Source organism: Lepidochelys olivacea (genome assembly GCF_965140295.1).
Source record: "Lepidochelys olivacea isolate rLepOli2 genome assembly, chromosome: 10".
Lineage (NCBI taxonomy): Eukaryota > Metazoa > Chordata > Testudines > Cheloniidae > Lepidochelys > Lepidochelys olivacea.
The window spans coordinates 42,171,159-42,195,220 of NC_140420.1; the positions used below are offsets into that span (position 1 = coordinate 42,171,159).

Sequence of the window (24,062 nt, forward strand, 5' to 3'; positions counted from 1 at the left end):
ACTGCTGCTCCCATCTCTCTCTGGGATGCTGCTTCTCCTGCCCATCAGAACTGGTGTTTAACTATTCTCCTGTGCATCCCTAATAGCACAACGTGGGTGCGTGAAGACTAGTACCTTACACACTCTGGCCATAGTGCCTTGCCTCCTGAAGGCTCACCAAGCATTTTGGCTAGGATTTCCAAAGGAGCCGGAAAGAATTAAAATCCCACCCCCTTTGCACATCAACATGCTGCAGGTGCCTAACTTCCTTAGGCTCCCTTGAAAATCCCAGCCTTTGTAAACAGGGGCCACGTCACTAACCACTGAACTGCAGCCATATCGGGGGAGTGACATGGCAGCTGTGTAACAGCACCCAACAGTTTGGGAGAGTCAAGAACACAGCACTAGCTGAAGCTGCCAGGGAAATGAGGGAGGCGGAAGGTCATTCCCCAAGCTGTAATGTGACTGGAGTGGCAGGTGTGGAACATGGTGTGGGACTTGCAGTGACTATTTCTGCTCTCGTGTACGTGGATTTAATGCCATGGATGTTAGTGGAGCTCCTACTGATTGAAGCAAGTCAGTCAGAGTGGAAGCAGCCCTCCCTGCCGTAGTCAGAACTCCAATTTTGCACCTCATCTAGAAAACGGCGGTAGGAAGCCCTTCCCCGCCTGCCATCTGCACTCCACAGTTAGCCAGGAGGAATGTGTTTTCTTGGGTAGGTGTTCAGTGCAGTCTTACCCCAATACCCCTGACCATTCCATCTTCCATCCACCCAACTGTCCCTCCATCAGATACAACGAGCAAGAGGTGCCGACGGGTGGCACGGTGCCCACCCTCCCATACACACATACAGGTACAGTGAACAGAAAGCACAAAGAGCAGGAAGCCCTGGAAAATAGGATGTAAAGCCGGCCGGCTCATTTGTTCAGCCGCATGGATGAGCAAGAGGCAGGGGGAGCAGGGTGCTCTACCATGCCCCATAGCAGCAGAGGGAATTAGAGGTGCCCCTGGTTTTGGGTCCCCACCTACCTGCTCCTGCCTCCCAGTCGTAGAGGAGGTGAGCGGGGGCAGGTTTGCTGTGGTTTCTGGTTCAATTCAGAGCCTAAGAACTCCAGGTTCTTTCATTAGTTTCATTCAAAAAATAAATTGCAATAATAATTAATGCACCTTCCACAAGTGCAGAGTTGCAGCTGGGTTGGGGCAGCTGGGGGCAGGGATACAGGCTGTGCGTCCTGGGAGTTCCTAAAGCGCTGAGCCTCTGAGGCCTGCCTGGTGTCATGTCCCCTGACACAGCACATATGCTATAAAAGGCAGGCCATGGGCAGCCCTAAGGAAGGGAACCGAGTGGGACAAGCTTCTGCCCAGGATACGGTTGTGGGGGGAGCAAAGTGTAAAGTCGAGGCAGGATTTGTGCAGAGATGCACCAGCATGAGTGTTGCTGGGGGAAGGGAAGGGGCTTAATAACAAAGGTGGAAGGTTTCCATTGAGTGACTGGGTCAAAAGCCTCCTGCAAGTAAGACATGAGCTGGGCAAGCTCCCTCCTCACTGCTCTACCTCAGACTCGACCCTCTGCCGCCCACGTCCCCTGGTCCTTGCCCGCAGCCCTTCCTGCCCCCTGATGCTCCAGCGCCGGGCCTCCCACGCACTGCACTGCCAGTGCCCCGATCTGGTCCTTCAGTCCAACTTGCCCCCTGCTGCCCCGGGCCTCCCCCACACAATGCTGCCAACATCCCTGGTCCTGTCCCGCAGCCCCATCATCCCCGTGCTGCTCCAGCCCTGGGCCTCCCATGCACAGCGCTGCCCCCACCCTCCTCCTGCTGCTTCTGCTCCAGGCCTCCCACGTACAGCGCTGCCCCCATCCACCCGCTGCTGCTCCAGCCCCAGGCCGCCTGTAAAATGGGAGCAATAGCCCTACGCTGCCTCTCAGGGGTGTTGGGAAAAGTGACACGCAGTCCATTAATGTTTATGAGGTGCCTACATACTAGTGTTAGAATTACATACCTGGTGGTATCACAACATATGGGCAGTATATAGAATAAACTACACCCAAATGTGGAGTTGCAGCACCAGATCCTGCTTGTCTTACTCACATGAGTAACCTCCAGTGAATTACTTGCATGAGTAAGGCAGCCAATTTGACCCAGGAGGCTATAATTTTATATAAGGATTCTGGTGCATGTATACGTCACTTGGGCACAGGATGGTCCTGGCATTAGAATACAGCCTTAGAATAGCTGCAGTTTGTGTGGGTTTTCTTTGTATTTTAAAACAGCCTTGGAGACTGCCAAACTTCTGTGACATCCCTGTTACCAGTTGTAGCCAGTGACTGACATCACTAACTGACTAGTGTAACAGGTATTATTTTATCTTCTCTCTCTGCTCTTCCGAGCAACCAATGCGCATCGAGAACTTACGATGAGCTTTCGATGAGGAGTAGGAACTGAAATACTTACTAGCCAGTAACAGTCCCCATACTGCCAATGGGTCAGATTCTGACGTGCGTAGTTATGGAGAGTAGATCCTGACTCCACTCATAGTCCCATTGAACTCAATAGACCCGCTCGTGGAGGAAGGTGCTACCCAGTATGAGTAAAGCTGTCAGAATCTTCCCTGATGGCTTGTGTTTGCTTCAACTGAGAAAAATTAGAGTAAGCAGGTGCCTATAAAACCCCAGCACTGAAACCCCCATAGACAGCACAAAAGGTGGCAACATGGTCTAGACTGTGAGCTGTTTGGGGCCCAGATTGTTATTTTGTTTGGTGTTTGTACAGCACCTAGCACAGTGGTCCATGACTGGGTGCTATGAGAATACAGATAATTATAAATAACAGCACCCTGGACTGGAAGTCAGAAGACCTGGGATCTATTCCTGGCTCTGTCACTGACTTGCTGGATGACCTTGGGGGAGTCACGTAATCTTTTTGTGCCTCCTTCCCCCCCTCTCCCCCCACCTTTTGCCTGTCTTGTCTCTGTAGGCTGTAAGCTCAGGGGGACAGCCTTTCTCTCACTATGCTTGTACAGGGTCTTGTTCAATGGCATTCCAGCCTTGCTTGGGGCCTCGAGGTGCTACCATAATAATAACAAAACTACTCAATGCTCTGCAGCAGCTAAAATGCAAATGAGCTTTTCAACAAAGGAATCAGCTAATGTATGGGGAAGGAAACCAGTCTGTAATCAAGCCAGAATCTGCATATGGATGGACAGCACATGTCTGCACAGGCATCGCAGCTGTCAGCTACTGTATGTGGTATAGAGCAGCGGTTCTCAACCGGGCGTCCGTGGCACCCAGGGGGTCAGCAAGCCCTTTCAAGGGGGCCCCATGGCTGAAGCCCCGATTCCCTGCTGCCCCCCGGGGCTGAAGTTGGGAGGCGCGGGGCTGAATCCAGGAGCCCCGATCCCTGGTGCTCCCTGTGGGGCAGAAGCCCTGAGCCTATGGTGGGCAGAGCTGGGGACATGGAGGGCATTGCCCCACCCCGCCCCAAACTGCAGGGCAAGATCAAGGCAGTCCCTGGGCAGCTCCACACCTCCCCAAGTCCTCCCCACATCTCCTCTCCCCGCCCCTTGGCCAGGTCAGAGACAGGAAGCCAGAGCCGGGCAGTGCAGGGCAGCTGCTGTTCTGGCTGGTGCCATGGAGCAGGCATCTGCAGCATTCCTTCCTCTACTGCTGGTGGCCCAGTTAAAGCTGCTCCTCAGTTCCCAGCCCTCTTTGCTCCCACAGAGGAAGCCGGTAAGAGCCCCCAGGTGGGGAGCCCCAGCTCCATGGCTGGCAGACCCCTTCAGGAACAGGGACCACAGGGGAGCCCTTCCAGCACACAGCCCCTAATACCTCTCTCTCTACACCCTGAGCTCTGCACCCTGAGCTACCCCCTACCCACACACAGCCCATAGCCACCCTCTGTGTGCACACAGCCACAGCTACCCTCTGTCTACACACAGCACCTATCTACCCCATCACTGAACCCAAGCTATTTTCAAACTTTGTGAGCTAAACCCCCCCACCTTTGAGTTATAATTTAAATATATAAATTCCCTTCCTGGACCCCACCACGTGGCGGCGGCTCAAACCCCGCTGACCCCTGCCCCCGGCCAAATAGAAGTCAAACTACTTTGCCTATGCCCAAGGGCTCTGGAGTTTTTATAGTTTGTCGAGGGAGGCCTCAGAGAGAAAAAGTTTGAGAACCCCTAGAATCAGGACTCATGGCTCCAAATCCAAAAGCTTCTGCCACCTGAGCTAAAGAGGGCTCCTTGCCCCAGTCCTGCAATTGATTGAGTGCCACTGGGCTCTGGGCTCCAGCTATTAAAGGTTACTAGAAAAACTTCCACAAAGTTTGAGTGCACTCGTGCCTATTTGCAAATGATTTGTCCAGCTAAATAGAGTGCAGGAATAATGGGGAAGGCTGTGGGGGAGAAATATTCATCATGTGATTTATTTAAATATTATTAATGAACTTCCTCAAATAAATTATTCAACAAGTACAATTTGACCAATTCTGATTTTAGCCAAAGTGTTAAAGTCTTCTTTTCCTACGCAAAGTAAACGACAGACTCACATCAAGAGACAACTAACAACATTTTGGGCAGGAAAAAAGATTGATTTGGGGGCCTGCTCTAGACACTGGGTTTGTGCTGATGTAATTATAGGTATGTTACACCAGAGCTGAAGGTGTCATTTCCAGCATGAGCAGACAGACCCATGTGGCTCTGATCAAACTAGCATGCTAACAATAAGCAGTGTAGCCCCAGTAGTGTGAGCAGTGCAAAGGGCTAGTGCAGGTAACATGCTGACAGTGTAGGGGCCATATCCAAGGCTTCTTTGCTCCCCCAGCCATCAGCAGCTGCAATATTGGCCCATTAGAGCCACTGGCAGCCAGCTAAGTTAGGACAGGAGACCAGCCCAGTGCACAATAGTCCAGGATCAGAGGATTGCAAAGGCCACATTCACACCTGCCCCATCCTGAGCTGTGCTGCAAACTTGGCTGTGCTCTAGCCAAGGATCTGACCTGGTGTGCTTACTATTCAGTCTTCAAAATAAAGACACAGAATGAATCTGAGCCTCCCAGGAGCTAACTAGCTATGCAGAAACCAGCAGAATAAAGTGAGAATGTTGAAAACGCATGCAGATTCAAAAAGCAATTCCCTGACCTGTATTCTTAAACTACAGCCACTGGCCTTAGATGGAACTGGAGGGAGAGAGCCAGGATAAACAGAGTGTTCCAGCTAATCTCTCCAGGGTCTGTGCAGAATTTTAACAACAGAAAGCTCATCTTGATGATTTGCTAGAACTGTTGTTGAGAGCTGATTCTTTTCATTAAACCACATGGCCCTTTTCCCTGGGATTCTTTGTGTGTTATCTCCAGTCAGGTGACATGTGTCTTTTCAATTCTTTATTGAGAGAGAACCATCTATTAGTTAAACTCCAAAATTTCAGACGCATCACTGTACTTCAGAGCTCTTATGACTGGAGGGCACATCCTCCAGGTTCTAAATACCACTTTTGTTTTCAGGCCATCACTGTGTTGATGAGAAATTGTTTTTTGTAGGACCCACAGTATTTACTACAATTATTTATTATTTGTATTGCGGGGTTCTCACAACAGAATGCAGCCACCAACTCTTGCTGGTGGCCGCTCTGACAATTTTTCTTAAAATACTTAATTAACTTTAGGAAAAACAAATTAATATGCGCATCTACATGTCCAAACCATTGTAATCTATCTATGTATGCGTTTTATTTTTACAGACTCAGTAATAAAAATAGTGTACAGTTCTCTCTATTCTTTATTGGACCTAAATAGAATAGAAACGCAAATAAGGTGCCTTGAACATTCTTGTCTTTTTTCTTATTGTTTCTTTTGCTTTTTTTGGTTTCTTTCTTTTTTTTTTTTTTTTAAGACTTGCTAGCTACTAAGTGTGCAGTGAAAAGTGATGCAGGGACCAGGGGTGATGGGGCACTGGAGGAGGCAGCAGGGGGGAAGAAGTGATGGGAGGGGGGCTTGGGCCAGAGCCCATCACCATGCAGCCAGGGAATGGAGCCCGAAGCTCCACGTACAGGGGATCGGGCCTAGGGACAGAGCCCGAAGCCCTGTGGCTGGAGCCTGCCACCCAAGGGCTGATGTCTGACCCCACTGCCACCGGGAAGGTGGGGAACTCACTGGCTGCCTGCTCCTCCAGTTTGTGCCTCTCCAGAGGGAGGCAGGGCCCAACCACTGCTGGTGGTCTCTGGGAAGGGGCTGCTGCTTTGCTCTCCCTCCTCCAATCTCTTCCCAGGAGGCCGGGGCCACAAGAAAAGCCCCTGGTGGGCTGCATTTGAGAAATGCTGCCTTAGGAGCCCCAGTCCTGGACCAGGACCCCCTTGTGCTAGGTGCTGTGCAAACAGAACATTGACTCAGTGTATGCTCCAAAGAGCTTGTGCAATCTAATTATGATGCACCACTGGTGTTTCCAGATCTTTGCTAATGCTACTTTAATAAATTGACTCATGTATCTTTATGCACCACTGTCCTCTACTGGATGGTATCAGAACTGCTCAACTATGTGTCAGAGATCCTGTATTACTCACACCTAGTGAAGAGTCTCCTTTACTCAAGTGGCCGGGGTCTCTGCTTTTTGGAGAAGGAAGATCTGAGTTTGATTGCTACTGCTATTATAAAGTTTCGCATATTTGGGTTTAGGAGTCAAACTGGAACAGACTAGTGTGTATTCTATATATTATATTAGTTCTTATACCATGCTCATCGCCATAGTGTCGGAAGGATAGAAGGTCTAGAAGGATAAAGTCTTAACATCACGCAGTCTCTGTGCTTCCAGCACTGAAATGAGAGGAAAATAGATTATCCTCTCCAAGCATCCTACTGTGGTTCACTGAACAAAACTATGGTGCAGAATAGCTTTACGGTTCAGATTACGCCAAACTAATCAGCAGATCTCATTTCAAGGCAGGTGAAATGACAATAAATCCAGCGCGAAGAAACTGATCTGTAGACAGAGCAGTTTAATAAAGAAAGAAGGAAGAAAAGAGTCATTGCAGAAACACTCTCCCTCGGAAACTCCTCTCTCCTGCCTTGCTCCAGCTTTGGCTTGTGTTTAACTCATGGCTTTAGTTAAACTTTCAGGAAACCATCTTTCCTCAACTAGGGCATCACCCTGTACCTATTATGGTCTGACACTGCATGGGGCTGCCCCACTAGAAGTAGCCAATGAGCTGCACACATGGGCAGAAGAGACATGGGTCAGTGGAAGGGTGTGCGAGGGTATAATATGCTGCTGGGGTGCCCAGAGCTGTGCGCCAACGTGTTACCTCTCTGCCTCAACAGGAGTGAGTTTTGCTGGCAACTAGATTGTGTGTCAGCTCCCTGCCACACCAGTCTGTCTGCCTCCCCAGCCAACTCCTCAAGGCTCTCCTGGCCCAGACCTCACCTAGCAGGTGCAATCAGTAAACTCCAGCACCTGAGTGCCCCAGGGATGTTTCTCTGCAGTGCACAGTCCCTATCATGGTGCATTCACAGAAGATATTAAGTTCACTGCTCTGTTAAAGACTCAGTACATCACAGCTTATTAATTGAACTGGGGTAAATACACCCTTCCCTTCAAACACCCCCCTGAACTGGTTTATGGTAAAAGTAAAACAAGTTTATTAACAAAAGAGCATGGGTTAAGAGACACCAAGTAAAAGATAATGGTAGTGCTGTCTACAAGCAAATAAAAGTGAAAATACGTACTTAAAATCTAAAACTTAATCTAACACGATACCGTCTTTGTGCAAGATGGTTTCTCTCATTCTCAGTCTCCTTTCCAGTCTGGCCAGGACCTATCACAGACATCAAAGAGTTCAGTTTCTTTGTTGCCTTAAGGTGAAAGATCGAGATGGAGTCTATCTGTGTTCCTTGTCTCCCCAAAGGGATGTCTTTGTGTTACATGTCAGGAAGGCCTCCTGGGGACTCAATCTCCTGTGTCTTTCTGGGGTGCAGGGCCATGTTAATTCTCTGTCTCTTTTGTTTTACCTCATGATAAGGCCCACTGGTTTAGCATGATAGCAGCTTTGTTTACAGCTAATACGTAAATTGAGGTAAACCTCCCTTCCTTTGTCTGGGGCAGACCGGTCTATCACCTTTACCTAGGTTAGGCTGTCTTTGTCTTAAACAATGTTCTAGTAACATTATACAGAGGGAATTTATAACATCACATATAAGGTTAACACATGCATTTTACAATGATAATAATAACCAGCATGTTATTAGCTTTCATGTGATACCTCACAAGGCATATTGTATACCTGTATTATTGCAGTAGCATGTAGGGTATGAATACAGGGGGCCCTCGGCTCACAGAGGGTAAGGATGTATTGAATGCACTGCAAAGAAGGCACTCTCGCTATACTGCTGTCACGGAGTGCAGACATTGAACAGTTAGGGCCGTCTCCCGCCTCTCAATCTACCTGGGCAACAATCATTAACATCCCAACATTCTGCTGGTGAGTGAGGGCAGTGTCTCTGAGATCAGAGGCGGCTCAAGCATAGAAGGGCAAATTGGAAGCCAAGTGCAGATGACACAGGATGAAGGAGTGAGGTGAGGGGTTTGCTGTGATGATGGATCACAGAGCAGATGCTGGTCTAGCACTCTTAGGGAGGCTGCAGTAACCACTCCTGCTTCTTCCCCTCCTCCTTCCATCTCTTCTCACTTGCAGGCTTCCTCAGTCCAGTTTCTTGCTAAAGAAATCCACTGTACGATATCCACAGAGCTACTAACTTTCAGCCACAGAGTTGGCGTTTGACTGTCTCCTTGAAGGCCCCCATATCTCTCTCTCCGCACCCTGGCCTTGCAGTTGTGTGGGAGAGCTCTTTGTACCCCTGGCTGGAATTTGCACCTGTGACTCCAGAAAACTCATTATTGCAAACCTGAGGTGTTGCCCTCTCAGACCTACCCTTTTGATTCTTAACGTGTTAGCCAAAGTCTAGCTTGGGTAATTCCATTTTGTTTCCTACCCTGCAATTTCAATTGGGTAGGTTCTTGTTTACTTCCTCGCCAGAATTGTTGTATAGTGTTGCTGTGCACTGCTGAAGAGCTGTCCCATTGCATCCCAGAAGTGGCCACACTCTTGTCCTCCATAAAACAGTCCTCAGATATATGGTTTGAATGATGACGGCATCATACAGGGTCTGATGCTCCATTGCCTGCAGCTCATATAGCTATTTACACCAGTGCAAAACACTGCCAAATTCAAATTGTAGCTTTTCACAGCTATTTTGCACTGGTATAAATAGCTACATGAGCTGCAGGGAGAATCAGAGCTTGTCTATCCTGGTTATATGTGTAGCAGTCACTCTCATTCTATGGCAGGTTTTCCAGATATTGACTCATTCTTGTAGTTCTTTTCTGTACCCCTTTTAGTTTTTCAACATCCTTTTTGAAGTGTGGACACCAAAATGGGGCACAGTCTCCAGTAATGGTCTCACTAGTGCCATGTCCAGACATAATACCAGCTCCCTGCTTCTGGTTGATATTCCCCTGCTTTTGCATCCTAGGATCCCATTCTTCCTCTTAGCTACAGCATTGCGCTGAGCGTTCATGTTAGATGGTTACTTACCATGACCCCTAACTCTTTTTCAGTCACTGCTTTCCAGGGTACAGTCCCCCAGTTATAAGGGTGACTTATATTCTTTGTTCCTCGATGTATGACCTTGCATTTGGCTGTGTTAAACTGCACATTAGCTCACCTTACCAAGCGATCCAGGTTGGCTTGTATTAATGACATGTCCTCATCATTATTTAGCACTCCACCAATTTTTGTGTCCTCTGCAAATTTTACCTGCAGTGATTTTATATTTTCTGCCCAATCATTGATAAAGCTATTGAATAGCATAGGACTGAGAACAGATTCCCTACAGGATCGCACTAGAAGCATCCCCACTGGATGACGATTCCCCACTTACAATTACTTTTTGCAGTCTGTTGGTTAACCAGTTGCATTGATTTTGTATAGTGCTAAATATTTGTATCAGAATATCATGTGGGTCTAAGTCAAATCCTTAGAATTTGTCTACATGTGAAAGTTAATCTGGAATAATGATCTCAACAAAGAATGATGACAAGTTTATTTGACAAGCCCTATCTTTCATAAACTTTGTTGACTGGCATTAATTTTGCCTACATTCTTTAATTCTGAAGATGTGATGTGGCTGTGGTGCCAGAGTTCAGGATGGACAGTGTTTACAGATCCAATCTGCCATGCTATGCCTGTATCTAATTCAAATTCTGCAAACCCACTGGGAGGAAGGGTGTTTGTCAGTCCTGGTTTTGGATGGGAGCTGAAAGTGCAGGCAGGAGCCTGGGGCACTGAAACAGAATGAGAAAGGAAGTTAACTGATTGGTGTGGAGCTTGAGGAAAGTTTTGTTTGGGAGGAGGGTTAATATCGCTTTTGATTTAATCCAAACTGGCTGGCGCCTTAGGATGCCACTGTATACTCACCTTGAACCCCAGTCTCAAGACAAGCTGCTATGCATACGTGCACTCCTCAGTGCTGTATACCCAACATGCACGCAGGTTACTACTGACTAACCTGAGCCCTCCAAATCTTGCCAGCACCAAGAAACAAAAGCTAAAGGGAAACCCACAGGCAGCTGCTCTAATATCTTCAGGATGGGATCAGCTGGGAGTGTGGAGTGCAGGGGCGGCCCGTCCATATAGGTGAACTATGTGGTCGCCTAGGGTGCCAAGTTAAATGGGGCCCCAAATTCTTGGAAAAAAAATCAAATTAAAAAAATAATAAAACGAAAAAAAATTAAAAATGAAAAAAATACAAATAAAATACGAAGATGTCATTATTTCAATTCCCATGCATGTATGGAGGGAATAGGAATTATAATTCATTTCTCTACATTTCTGAGAATTTATTAATATGTGAAATCTTTTATTTACTGCAAAAATAAATAATATTTTAGCAAAAAAGAATTTCAATTTGCGACATAGGGTCAAGATGACCCACTCCGCAATTTTGATAAGCAATAATTCAGCCATAATGAAACACATCCACCAGTGGCAAGAGCTGCAATGCTAGTGACACCTAACTCGAATATACATCAAGGTCACATAGCCGGAAATTCATGTAGAGCGGAGATATCGCGAATTGATACATGTCAAACAGTCCTTTTAAGACACGTCACAGGTAGACGGTTAAGAATCAAGCGAATACTGTGGAAAATTGTGTTTCTTGGTGCCAAAGGGTAAAGAATATCGTCTTTCAGCATTATATATCCAAAATGTGAATATCTTCAAGAGTTATTAAATCTTAGCGTTATTATCGGGCTGTATAATTATGAACTTTTCTTTGTTATAAATGGTTCACATGTAATAAATAAGATTCATAAAAGAAAAGTAACAGCGTTAATGCTTAATAGACTACGAAAGTGATGAAGTCACACTCCAAGCGGGTAACCGTGTCGAGTTCCAAACAACCGGTGTCGAGTTATAACGTCGAAAAAGGTCATTTTGTTTCCGTGTAAACACTGTAACTAACTGTTATAATAGGTAAGTGAGTGTATGTTACTAATCATTGAACCTTTAAGCAGTGAAAAGGCATGTTGGGATGGCTGCATTGTGGTTTAAATCTCCAACCATGTGGTGTGACAGCCATCCTTAACGCTATAATGCTTGCAGTCGGGAGCACAGTTAGTACATAACAATATTCAAATGCCCCATGGCAGAAAGAGGAAAAAGAAAACCTCTTTTCAGGAGCTGAGTATCATAAATGAAAGGCTAAGAAGGAAAAGGACCAAGCAAAACAGCAGGGATCCTTCCTGAAATATCTTCTCATTAATCCAAATAAAGATGGAAGCAGTTCACAGCATCCAGATGAAGGAATTTTACTTGGAGAGGCGGTTAGCTCACATCCGCTTGGAAGCAGTTTGGAACATCAAGATGAAGGTATATTACTTCAAGATGAGGGTAGCTCACATCCACAAAAAAGCAGTTTGGAAACTCAAGATGATGGAAACTTACTTCTAGATGAAGGCAGCTCACAGCATCAGACTGATATGGAAGTGGAGAAAATTTATTCACCTTCAGAGACACATGCAGAAATTGAAGTAAATGAAGTAGAAGGAAGAAAGGATGAGGAAGTTACAAACAAGTTACAATATGGGGACCCAGCTTCATGGCCCAGATGTGATGACAAGTGTGCGGCAAATTCTCGTGGAACATGGACCCGAACAAGTTCATGAATTTCCCTTCCTTAAGGATGGAAATAACAGAAAACTCTCTGCTCAGCATTACAAGAGGAAACTAATTAATGGGGAAGAAATTCATCGAAGTTGGTTACAATATTCAGTTTCGAAGGACTCTGTGTTTTGCTTTTGCTGCAAGTTGTTTAGAAATCAAGCAATTGGTACATCACTTACTGAAAATGATTCGAAGGTCTGGAAAAACATATCTTCAATTCTCTCTTCTCATGAAAGAAGTATAGAACATTTGGGATGTTTTCAAAATTGGAAAGAACTTGAATTATGATCGAAAAAAGAAAAAACTATCGATGAAGAAAATTTACATGTGATCAAGGAAAAAGAAGAATATATTGGCAACAAATATTACAGCGTCTGATTGCTTCAGTGAGAGTTCTTGTGGGCAAAATTTAGCATTCCGCGGCCATGGTAGAAATGAAAATTTATACACTCCAAGTAATGGAAACTTTTTAAAATATGTTGAATACCTAGCTTTTTGATCCAGTCATGAAGGAGCATCTACGTAAAATAACTGATGATGAAACACAGGTTCATTACTGAGGAAAAAATATGCAGAATGAACTGATTCAAATCCTAGCAAATGCCATTAAAAAGAAAATTGCAGAAGCTGCCCATTCTGCAAAATACTTTTCAATAATACCGGACTGTACACCAGATGTGAGTCATGTTGAACAAATGACGATGGTCATTCGTTTTGTGGATATGGAAAAGTCTGCAGATGAAGATAATGTTGAAGTGCTTATAAAGGAACATTTTTTGGGTTTCGTACCACTGAAGGAGACGACTGGAGCATTTATGACTTAAACTATTCTACAAGAGCTTGAAAAATGTCATTATCTGTTGAAAACTTATGTGGCCAATGCTATGATAATGGGAGTAATATGAAGGGTAAAGACAATGGTGTGCAAAGGAGAATGATGGAAATCAATCTTAGGGCCTTTTTCGTTCCTTGCAGTGTGCATTCTCTGAATTTGATTGTCAATGATGCTGATAGATGCTGTTTGGAGTCAGGCAGTTTCTTTGACCTGGTGCAACATGTTTATGTGTTTTTCTCAGGCTCAACACACTGTTGGGAGATTCTAACTCGCCACGTGAATTCTCTAACTGTGAAACCACTTAGTCAGACAAGATGGGGAGAGTCGCATTGATGCTTTGAAGCCTCTTCGCTATGAACTTGGAAACATTTATGATGCCCTAATTGAAATTTCTGATGATACCACCTTTACTAGATTATCTGGCAATATGGTATGTTCAGATGCAGAAGCTCTTGCAAATGGCCTTTCCAAGTTCAAATTTGTGACTTCACTCATTTTGTGGTATAATATCCTTTTCGAGATTAACCTCACTAGTAAGCAGCTTCAGGAAAAGAACCTGAACATGCATTCTGCTATTCAAAAACTGCAGCAAACTAAAAATATTCTGGAGGAATTCAGAAGTGATGAAGGGTTTGAAAGAACACTGGTAGATTCTCTTGAGCTTTCTGAAGAAATAGACTTTCTGACAGAATTTGCACCAGAGCCAGTTCGCATTCGGCAAAAGAAACAGCAGTTTTCATATGAAGGACGAGACACACCCATTCAGAACCCAAAACAAAGGTTCAAAGTGAATTTCTACTTTGCAGTCCTTGATACTGCTATTCACTTGGTTGACGAAAGATTTCAACAGATACAGCAGCTAGAGTCAGTATTTGGCTTTCTATATGATATCCACAGCTTGCAAAAGAGAACAGCAAAACAGATAAGAGAATTTTGTATAAAGCTGGAGTTGGCGTTGACTCATGAAAATTCAAAAGACATTGATGCTACAGATTTCTACAGAGCTCTGTTTTCACTAACAAGGTCAGCTCCCAGACTGCTGCGCTGGGCATCACAAAATGCAGAAGAGATGGCCAGCCCTCTGTGGAGATAGAGGTGGTTAGGGACTATTTAGAAAAGCTGGACGTGCACAAGTCCATGGGGCCGGACGAGTTGCATCCGAGAGTGCTGAAGGAATTGGCGGCTGTGATTGCAGAGCCACTGGCCATTATCTTTGAAAACTCGTGGCGAACCGGGGAAGTCCCGGATGACTGGAAAAAGGCTAATGTAGTGCCAGTCTTTAAAAAAGGGAAGAAGGAAGATCCTGGGAACTACAGGCCAGTCAGCCTCACCTCAGTCCCTGGAAAAATCATGGAGCAGGTCCTCAAAGAATCAATCCTGAAGCACTTGCATGAGAGGAAAGTGATCAGGAACAGCCAGCATGGATTCACCAAGGGAAGGTCATGCCTGACTAATCTAATCGCCTTTTATGATGAGATTACTGGTTCTGTGGATGAAGGGAAAGCAGTGGATGTATTGTTTCTTGACTTTAGCAAAGCTTTTGACACGGTCTCCCATAGTATTCTTGTCACCAAGTTAAGGAAGTATGGGCTGGATGAATGCACTATAAGGTGGGTAGAAAGCTGGCTAGATTGTCGGGCTCAACGGGTAGTGATCAATGGCTCCATGTCTAGTTGGCAGCCGGTATCAAGTGGAGTGCCCCAAGGGTCGGTCCTGGGGCCGGTTTTATTCAATATCTTCATAAATGATCTGAAGGATGGTGTGGATTGCACTCTCAGCAAATTTGCGGATGATACTAAACTGGGAGGAGTGGTAGATACGCTGGAGGGGAGGGATAGGATACAGAAGGACCTAGACCAATTGGAAGATTGGGCCAAAAGGAATCTGATGAGGTTCAATAAGGATAAGTGCAGGGTCCTGCACTTAGGACGGAAGAACCCAATGCACAGCTACAGACTAGGGACCAAATGGCTAGGCAGCAGTTCTGCGGAAAAGGACCTAGGGGTGACAGTGGACGAGAAGCTGGATATGAGTCAGCAGTGTGCCCTTGTTGCCAAGAAGACCAATGGCATTTTGGGATGTATAAGTAGGGGCATAGCGAGCAGATCGAGGGACGTGATCGTTCCCCTCTATTCGACATTGGTGAGGCCTCATCTGGAGTACTGTGTCCAGTTTTGGGCCCCACACTTCAAGAAGGATGTGGATAAATTGGAGAGAGTCCAGCGAAGGGCAACAAAAATGATTAGTGGACTGGAACACATGAGTTATGAGGAGAGGCTGAGGGAGCTGGGATTGTTTAGCCTGCAGAAGAGAAGAATGAGGGGGGATTTGATAGCTGCTTTCAACTACCTGAAAGGGGGTTCCAAAGAGGATGGCTCTAGACTGTTCTCAATGGTAGCAGATGACAGAACGAGGAGTAATGGTCTCAAGTTGCAGTGGGGGAGGTTTAGATTGGATATTAGGAAAAACTTTTTCACTAAGAGGGTGATGAAACACTGGAATGAGTTACCTAGGGAGGTGGTAGAATCTCCTTCCTTAGAGGTTTTTAAGGTCAGGCTTGACAAAGCCCTGGCTGGGATGATTTAACTGGGAATTGGTCCTGCTTTGAGCAGGGGGTTGGACTAGATGACCTTCTGGGGTCCCTTCCAACCCTGATATTCTATGATTCTATGATTTGTGTAGTGAGCTTCAGGCTTTTTCCAGACGACTTAAGAAACATTCCTCTCCTGAAGAAGTACTGAAGTTTGTTTGTGAAAATAAGACAATTTTCCAAACATTTTCATAGCTCTACGCATTCTTTTAACTTTGCCAGTTTCCGTAGCTAGTGGGGAACGTAGCTTCTCAAAGTTAAAATTGATAAAAACATATCTGCGTTCAACAATGGTGCAAGAGAGACTTGTTGGACTTGCCACGATGTCAATACAGCATGAAATAGCCTGAAAACTGGATCTAAAAAGAACTAGTGACTGAATTTTCAAAAGTTAAAGCAAGAAAAGTCATGTTTTAAGAGCACAGAGTGTTTTTTATTCGGAGTGTTTTGTAAATACAGGTTAAAGTTCATTGAAGAGTTTTCTTATTTCTTTCTATATTGGATGTGGTGGTAATGGCAGTTAAAGCAGGATAGCATAATGGATGATTTTGGATTTGTAATAATAAAATTATAATTAACATTTTTAATGCATTTTTATTTGAAATCGGACGGAAATATCATCGAGCTGTCATGTACAAATCTATTCTGAAAATTTCGTGTCTCTATTTTATCTGATTTCAGAAACATTGGTTGAACAGATGGACGGACAGACAAACTGAATAATTAAGCCTCTGTTTAAAAAAAACACTTAAAAACATTAAAAGAAAAAAAAGGGGCAAAATGTTTCCCAGTTTACCAAAAATCTCAGCCTAGATCTGCTCTTGGGGCTTGGGGGTGGGGGGCGTGGATTGCATGGTTCGCCGAGGGTGCCAGTTGCTGTCAGCTAGTCTAGGGCTGCCCCTGGTGGAGTACCCTTGAAAAGTCAAGTGGTGGATTTAATTGAAGCCAGTTTGTTAAGGATATGATACAAACCCCTATGAGCAGCAACTCCTGATGAAGCAATGCTGGAACAGAGTAGTTCGTTTTCATTAGGCTTTGAGGATACAACTAAATTCTGATGCATCAGACGTTCTCTCCCATTGAGAAGGTGCCGTGATCTGGTGAAAGGGCTCCACACAACACCCTCACTCATGGCTCAGAGCTGTTCTTTAATCACATGAAGTTTCCCCTCAGTGCCAGGTGGATTCTGGGGCCAGGCAAACTCGTGTCACTGAATTTTGCAACACTTGGAAAAGGCAAAGTGCTGGGTAATATTACACTGCAAGGCTGAAAGATGAGCTGGAACTTATATTTGATTGGCTTGAAATTCCGCTTCCAAAGCACAAATGAAACTATAATGGCAGGCAATCTGCTGCCCAGAGAGCTCTCACCTGGGCAAGCAGAGCCTTTGGGGAGGGAGAGTTCTTCTGTTCCTAGTGCACAGAGACTGCCGCTCAGCTAGAAGTACTTGCTTTACTTACCTCCCTGCTAGGGAAACTGCGAGACTTAGGGTGAAGTCCTGGCTCCATTGACAGAGTTCACATTGACTTCAATGGAATCAGGATTTCATCCTTAATTCCTTACCATTTGTAAAGTGCTTTGAGAGCTTGGGGCGAAAGGGTCGAGAGATGACTTAAATGTCACAGTCACCCTTAAAGGGGAAATGGACATGGACTTATATGATGGAGAACATGGGGGAAGGATGTTCTTGTGAACTCAAACAATGGTTGGAGAGCTTTGCAAAACCTCCAGGGTGAGGAGGAAGTTCCACTGTCTCTCCCTCAGTCCTGCAGGGTAATGCACAGTGACTAATGATTAGAAGTTGTATGCACCCAGCACAGTGTGCTGCGCAGTGTCTCTATTCACTCTATTCAGATCATCCACTGTGCTTGAGCCAGGTGGAGGTGGCTTTAGGTCACCTTATGCACTCCCCCAATATATGGGCTGGGCGGGGGCTGGTCCAGGTCCCAGCACAGAATGCCTCTGGTATGCTCTAACTTATGCCAGGCCACTCCCAGCTCCTTTGCGGCAGCCAAGGCTTGCTGAGGTGTAGGAATGCTCACCCATGCCTCCTTTCTGCTAGAAATGCCCCCTGCAACAAGATACAGGAGATGAGGATGATTTAGAGTATTCTCTGACAGTTCTGCTCCATTGGAGGGTTCCCCAATGCCTCAGGGGGACAGATCGTCAGGCTTGATGGCTGCTTTGCACTGGAGGAGGGCTGAGGATCTGACTCACCATGACTCACTAGCCGAGTAGATGCAATGAGATGTGGACTGGATACGAAGGAGGGATGTCCAACGATTAGCGGAGGAGACTGGGATTCAGCACTCTTGGGTGCTGTCACTACCTTGCTGTGTGATCTAGGGCAAACCACTTCACCTCTCCATGCTTTGGTTTACCCAGCTGTAAAAAATATTGGGACAATAATAGTGACCATACTGAGTTGTTGAGAGGCAAAATCACTTGAAATTAGTCAAGCGCTGTCAGACACTAGGTTGAAAGGTGCTACAGAAGCACTGAGCATTAGCTAGCAAAGTGTTAATAAAAGGTCTTCTGCAGAAAATAACTTACCATTCACCAGAGGAAATTTGCCCTAGAAAATCCAAAGTTGTATGTGTGGCATACATAGCTTCTGCCTTTCAGCAGCTGGGTTTTATCAGGTACAGTTCCATCCTGAGAACATGTTGAGCTTCTCCAGAAAACTGCAGGAATGTGCAATGGCCAGGAAACCCCACTAAACCTTGGCCTCTGTTTTGGATTCCCTCCAGGTGAGAAGAAAGTCCCAGCTGCCACTTCAGGAGCTGTTTGTTGAAAGCCTGTCAGGGATGGTCTAGATAACATTTAGTGCTGCCATGAGGGCAGGGGACTGGAATAGATGACCTCTCAAGGTCCCTCCCAGTCTTACGATTCTACAATTCAAAGGAATCCAGCATGGTGGCAGCATGAGGAGCATGCAGCAGGAATATAATTTGGGGGAAAGTCGGAGTACTCACGCAAGGTCCACCCACAAACCAAGCTCCACCCACTTGAGATACCAAAATGAAATGCCACTGAAAGCAGATCTTTACAAAATCATCTCTCAGCACTGGCTCAGGGGTGAAATAGTTAATAATGTTTGTATTTAATGTTTTGCCATTAGACTTCATAGTGAACTAGTCCATTGAGGTGAATGAGGCAGAGCTATTGTTTCAGGCTCTCTGCAGGCTCAGGCAGACATCACTGACATAGTTACACTCAGGTCTTCTGTTTGGAGTTTTCGTTCCAACCACAAACACTACAGAGTAATTGTTTTAAATGGAAGTTGAGATTCTAAAGCACAAGGTAATAGCCTCCAGACAAAAAAAAGCAGTTTGCCAATCTGCCCTGACCCTGGCCCCTTACAACCGCTGGTGAGCAAGACTCCTCATGCCCCATGAGGCAAGATCTTATGGGACACTACTTGACTAGAGGATGTAGTGTATGTCAGCTTACTGGCTGGCACAAAGCTGCCATGGCACCTCCATTTGAGAGAACTAATGAGAATGGGACAATGTGGCCCGAAAATGAACTGGGAGGGGCAGGCAGTGGCCTTCAATTGATACCCGCTGAAAGGTTTCCCCCTTGCTTTTACCAATCAGACTGATTCTTCCTCTCTCCTTTTTTTCTACAGGTAAGAAAAATTCCATCCTGCTACATAAAGTCCAGCACGACCTCAACTCTGGTGTCTTCAACTATCAGGAGAACGAGATCATCCAGCAGATTGTGCAGCACGACAGAGAGATGGCGCACTGCGCTCACAATGTCCAGGCTGCCGCAGCAGCAGCTTCCACACCAACCCCCGTCATTTGGACTCCACTGATCCAGGCGCCCTTGCAAGCTGCAGCAGCCACCACTTCAGTAGCAATAGCTCTGACCCACCACCCGCGCCTCCCGACTGCTATATTCCGTCCTCCAGTATCTGTTTTGGGGTCTTTGGGGCAGCCGCCCAGCCAGACACCGAGACAACTGAAAAGGCTTCAGTCTATTATACCATCAGCTGGTCCTTCTGCAGTAGGTTCTCCATCCAGCACGCCATCCCAGCTGCGCACTCCAGGAGCTGAAACCCCTTCATCATCTTCCTTCCAAATCCAGCAGCTGGCAGGATTCACAGCCTCTGCTGGCTTAGGCCAGTTCCATCAGGCCTCAGTTGGATCTCCTTCCCCTGGCTCAAGCCAACAGTGCTTGGGTGGCACATCATCAGCAGGATTGAACCAGTTTCAACAGGCGCCTTCAGGGTCTCCTTTAGGGGCAGTTCAGCAGCAGCCACTTTCCAGCAACACTCTGCCTAGTGGGTTTGGCCACTTCCAGCAGACCACCACTAGCTCTCCACCTACTTCCTTCACCCAGCTCTCATCAAACTCACCTAGCAATCTTCTCAACCAATTCCAGCCCACCCCCAGACCACCGCAGGTGGGACAGTTACAGCCCCTCACGGGAAGTGGAACTTTGGGAGGAATGAACCACTTTCAACCCCCTCCTTCTTCCAGTTCTCCATCCTCTAGCTTAAGCCAGCTGGCACAAGCCTCTGGAGGCTCCCTTTCAGGGCTGTGCCAAATACAACCAAGTGCATTAGGTTCTGCAACTGGGACGATAGGCCAGCTGCACCAGGAAAGGTCACCTTTTGCCTCCATGTCTCCATTGCAGCAGCCTGGTGTAGCCTCCCCTTGTTACACCCCTTCTGGCCTTAGTCCTCCTAGTCAGAGCCCAGAGGCCACAAGAACTTTCCAATGTGGCCCTTCCAGGGCCTCTGGCTCTCATGGATCTCTGCTCATGCCTCAGACCTCCAGCCCACCTCCACTGGTCCTTCAACCCAAGAGCTCTCCACATTTGCCACAAAGACGCCTGAGCCAGGACATCAGGTTGATTTCTGCTTCCCAGCCATCTTTGCCCCAAGAATTGTCTCAGACTCTGAGCCAAAGTTCTCCTCTTTCCTCTAGAGAGTCTGTTCTGAGCTTCTTTCCTTTCTCTGGGGGAGGGTCTGGACTTCTCAGGAAGCCGTGTAGCTCTATTCCCGGACGCATGACTTTGCCACGTCAGATGTCCTCAGGTTCTCTGCCACACCCGCTAGTGTTTGGAGCCAGTGCTGTCGTTGCTCCCTCTCTGACTGCTGGTGGGAGGAAAGAATCTGTTGTGCTCCCCGGGGAGCTAGAACCTGTCAGATCCAAACTGCCCTCCAATTTATGAGGATCTCTTCTCAAAGCCGTTTCTGCCACTCCTGCAATTCAGTTCCTGATCAGACTTTCACAAGTCATTGCTTTCCTTTTTCTTTCTTTCTTTGCCTTTCTTTCTTTAGGTTTGACTGTGATTAGCGATAAACAAAAAGAAGATAACCAGGTATTCTTAGAGCTATAGATTTTTGGTCACTTGATTTTATAGAATATTTTAATACGTGGAGCAAAAGAAAATGAGGAGATTTAATCTACTGAGGTAATACACAGATACAATGTGTGCCTGAGCTGGAACTTGTGAATGATCAGCCATAGAGCCACCAAAAGGTTTTCCTGTTGAGACACAGATCCCAGGTTGACATGGGCAGAAGAAGGAACACTGGGCCAGGCCCATAGCTGGTGTATTTTGGAACAGCTCCATTTGAAGAGCTGTGTTGATTTGCACCAGCTGGAGATCTGGCCTATAGTGTCTAGATTTTGAGGTCCTGAGCAGTTTGCTGTGTGCATTGGAAGGTTCTGATTCCCCCATGGTTTTCTCCTGTCCTGAGTGGATTGCAGAGGAAGTGGTGGAGGATCAGTATTGCTAATGCAGTTCCCTGTAGGGATTAGAATCACAAGGGCAGGAGGGTTGCTTTTCCCTTTCTTGGACTCCTTCTGGACAAGGTGAAGCATCTGGTGACCTGGCTATGGAAGGACCCTCACTTCCCTCAGCATTCTTCCCACCCCACTGATGTGTTAGTGGGAGCAAAAGCCAGTCGCAGGTCCATTATGGTAGGGAGGGGCTACGTCCCCTCTGTATTCCTAAAGGGATCGGGGACAGGGGAGGTGTGAGTCTCATCTCACTGGTCACTGTTGTGCTTTGCCAGCAGATCAGCAGCATGGCTGCTGCCTCACAACTAGCACCATGCTCAGAGGCCTGTTGCTGATTTTGCATTCCAGCTGAAGGAAGTCAAAGTAAGTGGTAGGAAGAGGATGGTTCATTCACCTCACCTCCCTCAGTGTTAGCCTCTCAGCTTCTGGGGGCCTCTGCTTTGAACCACAAGAGAACAGGTTAAGATGATGTTGAAAGGAAGAGGCCAGCTAGTTCCCATCCTGCCACTCCTATGTTCAGAGAAGCCCAATGGTGTGGCACAGAGTGTCATCCTGGTGCTCTGCTGGAGCCTGAGGGAGCCACCTGATTTGCACCTAAATTAATATAATGTAAAATGTGTGTATTAAATGCTGCCAGCCATGGCCTATGCTTCTCCTCTGCCAGAGGAACAGAAATCATTTGCTTGACTTCACCAGCAATAATAACCCGCAGTTGATTGGCTGTGGCTCCACTCTGCAGTGACAGCACCATCAGACATAGCCAGATCCTGCGGGCTTCTTGGGCTACATCTTGGGTTCCTGGCATAAGACAATCCAAGTGGGGACAGGACAATAACGAGAATCCTAGAGAGGTTTCAGCCATTGGATGTGCAGAGCGCTGAGCTGCTGCAGCCTTTACCTCTAGAGCAAATATCTCCTCTTGCTTTGCTTGTTTTTTTCTTAGACCAACAGGTGTCTCTGGTCACCTCACTGTAAAGAGCCGAGCACTCGCCTTTTTTCTATCACATGGTCCCATGTGCCCCTTCTTCCTATGCCCTCTGATATCATAGATTCCTTCCAGTGCTCCCATGAAAGCAGGCCCTCCTGCCACAGTGCCAGAACAACAGAAACAATCAGAGTAATAGCAATCCTCCTGTCTCTCCCCAGCCCCTAAAAAACTGGCTGGCTGCTGGTTTTATACCAAATCCTTTGCAAAACTCTGACATGGGCCTGTGTCTCCAAAAGTTGCTGCAAGTGTAACTGGGCACTCTTGGTTCAAGGTGCTTTGGTGGCTCACAATTAAGATGTAATCAGCTTTGGTCTTCCTTAAAGGGTCAAGGGTATGCTAGAAATATTTTCTACTAACTAAATACAGCTATATATGTGTGTGTACATAGGTGTATATGTATATAGATACAATATACACAGCTATACACGCACACACACATATATATATATATCTTCTAGTTTTAAAATACATGTTAGTTTTGACCCTCCTGTAATAGCAATTTGCAGGTGATGCCTATAGAGTATATACCTTGCTTTCCAAAATGTGTATAGGATTATCCGCCCAGCTTCAGCTAAAGGCCCATTTGAAAACAGAAACCACTGACAGAGGGGGAAACTGACCAACAACCCCTTCCCCCCTACCCGCTCAAGGATACAAGATGATTCCTAGAAGGAAGCTTTCGGAGATCTTTTTTAAAAATTTCCCCCTGTTGCCACATGCTGGACAGACCACACTGAGCATCTTGAGAGAGTGGGACCTGAGGAGATGGCTGGGGTCAGAGAAGGTAAGGAGTGGGTGGGAAAGATCTCCTTGAGACCAACAACACCAAGCCTTTGTGGATAAACACGCTGTGACTGCTGTGTAAGCACTTGAATTTCGAATGAGACCCACGGATGCTCAGACACACAGAGCTGCACAGACACACCTGCTGGGCTGTCACTGGTGGATTTGTGTTCCTCCCCCCATTTGGTGGACAGGCTTCATTCGGGTGGGTGCCTTGGTTTTGATTTTCTAGGGGACATTATTTGATTTCTGATTCTTAGCGGTGCAATAGCTAATACTGAGTTACTCCGACTGGACTTCAGTCAATACTAGGCTTTTCACAATAGTTTTTTGTGAGGGAGGGAAGAGTTGTAGGGGAAGGGTTTGGAATACAAAACAGACACAATAAAAAAAAACCTTAGTAAATAAAAAAGACCCTCTGTCTTGGTATCTGTTTACTTTAACCCACAGGAGAAGGTAAACAACAGATTGTATGGTCTCTCATTTCAGGTAATCTATTTCCTACTAGTCCTGCTTGGGGACACTGGGGGACTTGGCATTTCCCTGCCTGTCTGTACCCCTATCTGTCTGTATTTTCCTAACCGTCCATGTGATTTTGAAGGGGCTTCCTTTTTTCTAGGAAAATAAAAATAAATTACTGGAAAACACCAACAAGCACAGAAAAGGAAGGGCTCTGTGCTTTTAAACCGACAAGAGGAAACATGATAGCTGCTTATAGGGATTCGTATTTGTGTTACTGGAGAGCTGGGACACCCCAGCTGAGTTTGAAGCCCATACAAGCACATAGTGAGAAGCAGTCCTTGCTGCCAAGAGTTTATGCTTTCTCGAAAAGTCGGGAGAAAGGAAATATTGAATCCCCATTTTCACGACTGGGCAATGCTGAAATGTACACATGGCACACGTTTTGAGGATGA

The 24,062-nt window shown here is 46.2% G+C and overlaps 1 protein-coding gene across 1 annotated transcript in view; it reads left to right on the forward strand.

The window, feature by feature from the left end:
* HCN4 (hyperpolarization activated cyclic nucleotide gated potassium channel 4) overlaps window positions 1–23,535 on the forward strand; it is a 169,302-nt gene extending 145,767 nt beyond the window's left edge. The window contains exon 8 of the mRNA XM_084641694.1: window positions 19,250–23,535. Coding sequence (XP_084497820.1) covers window positions 19,250–20,802 — 1,553 coding nt within the window. The 3' untranslated portion in view covers window positions 20,803–23,535. The remainder of the gene's footprint in view (window positions 1–19,249) is intronic.
* The last annotated feature ends 527 nt before the right edge of the window (window positions 23,536–24,062 follow it).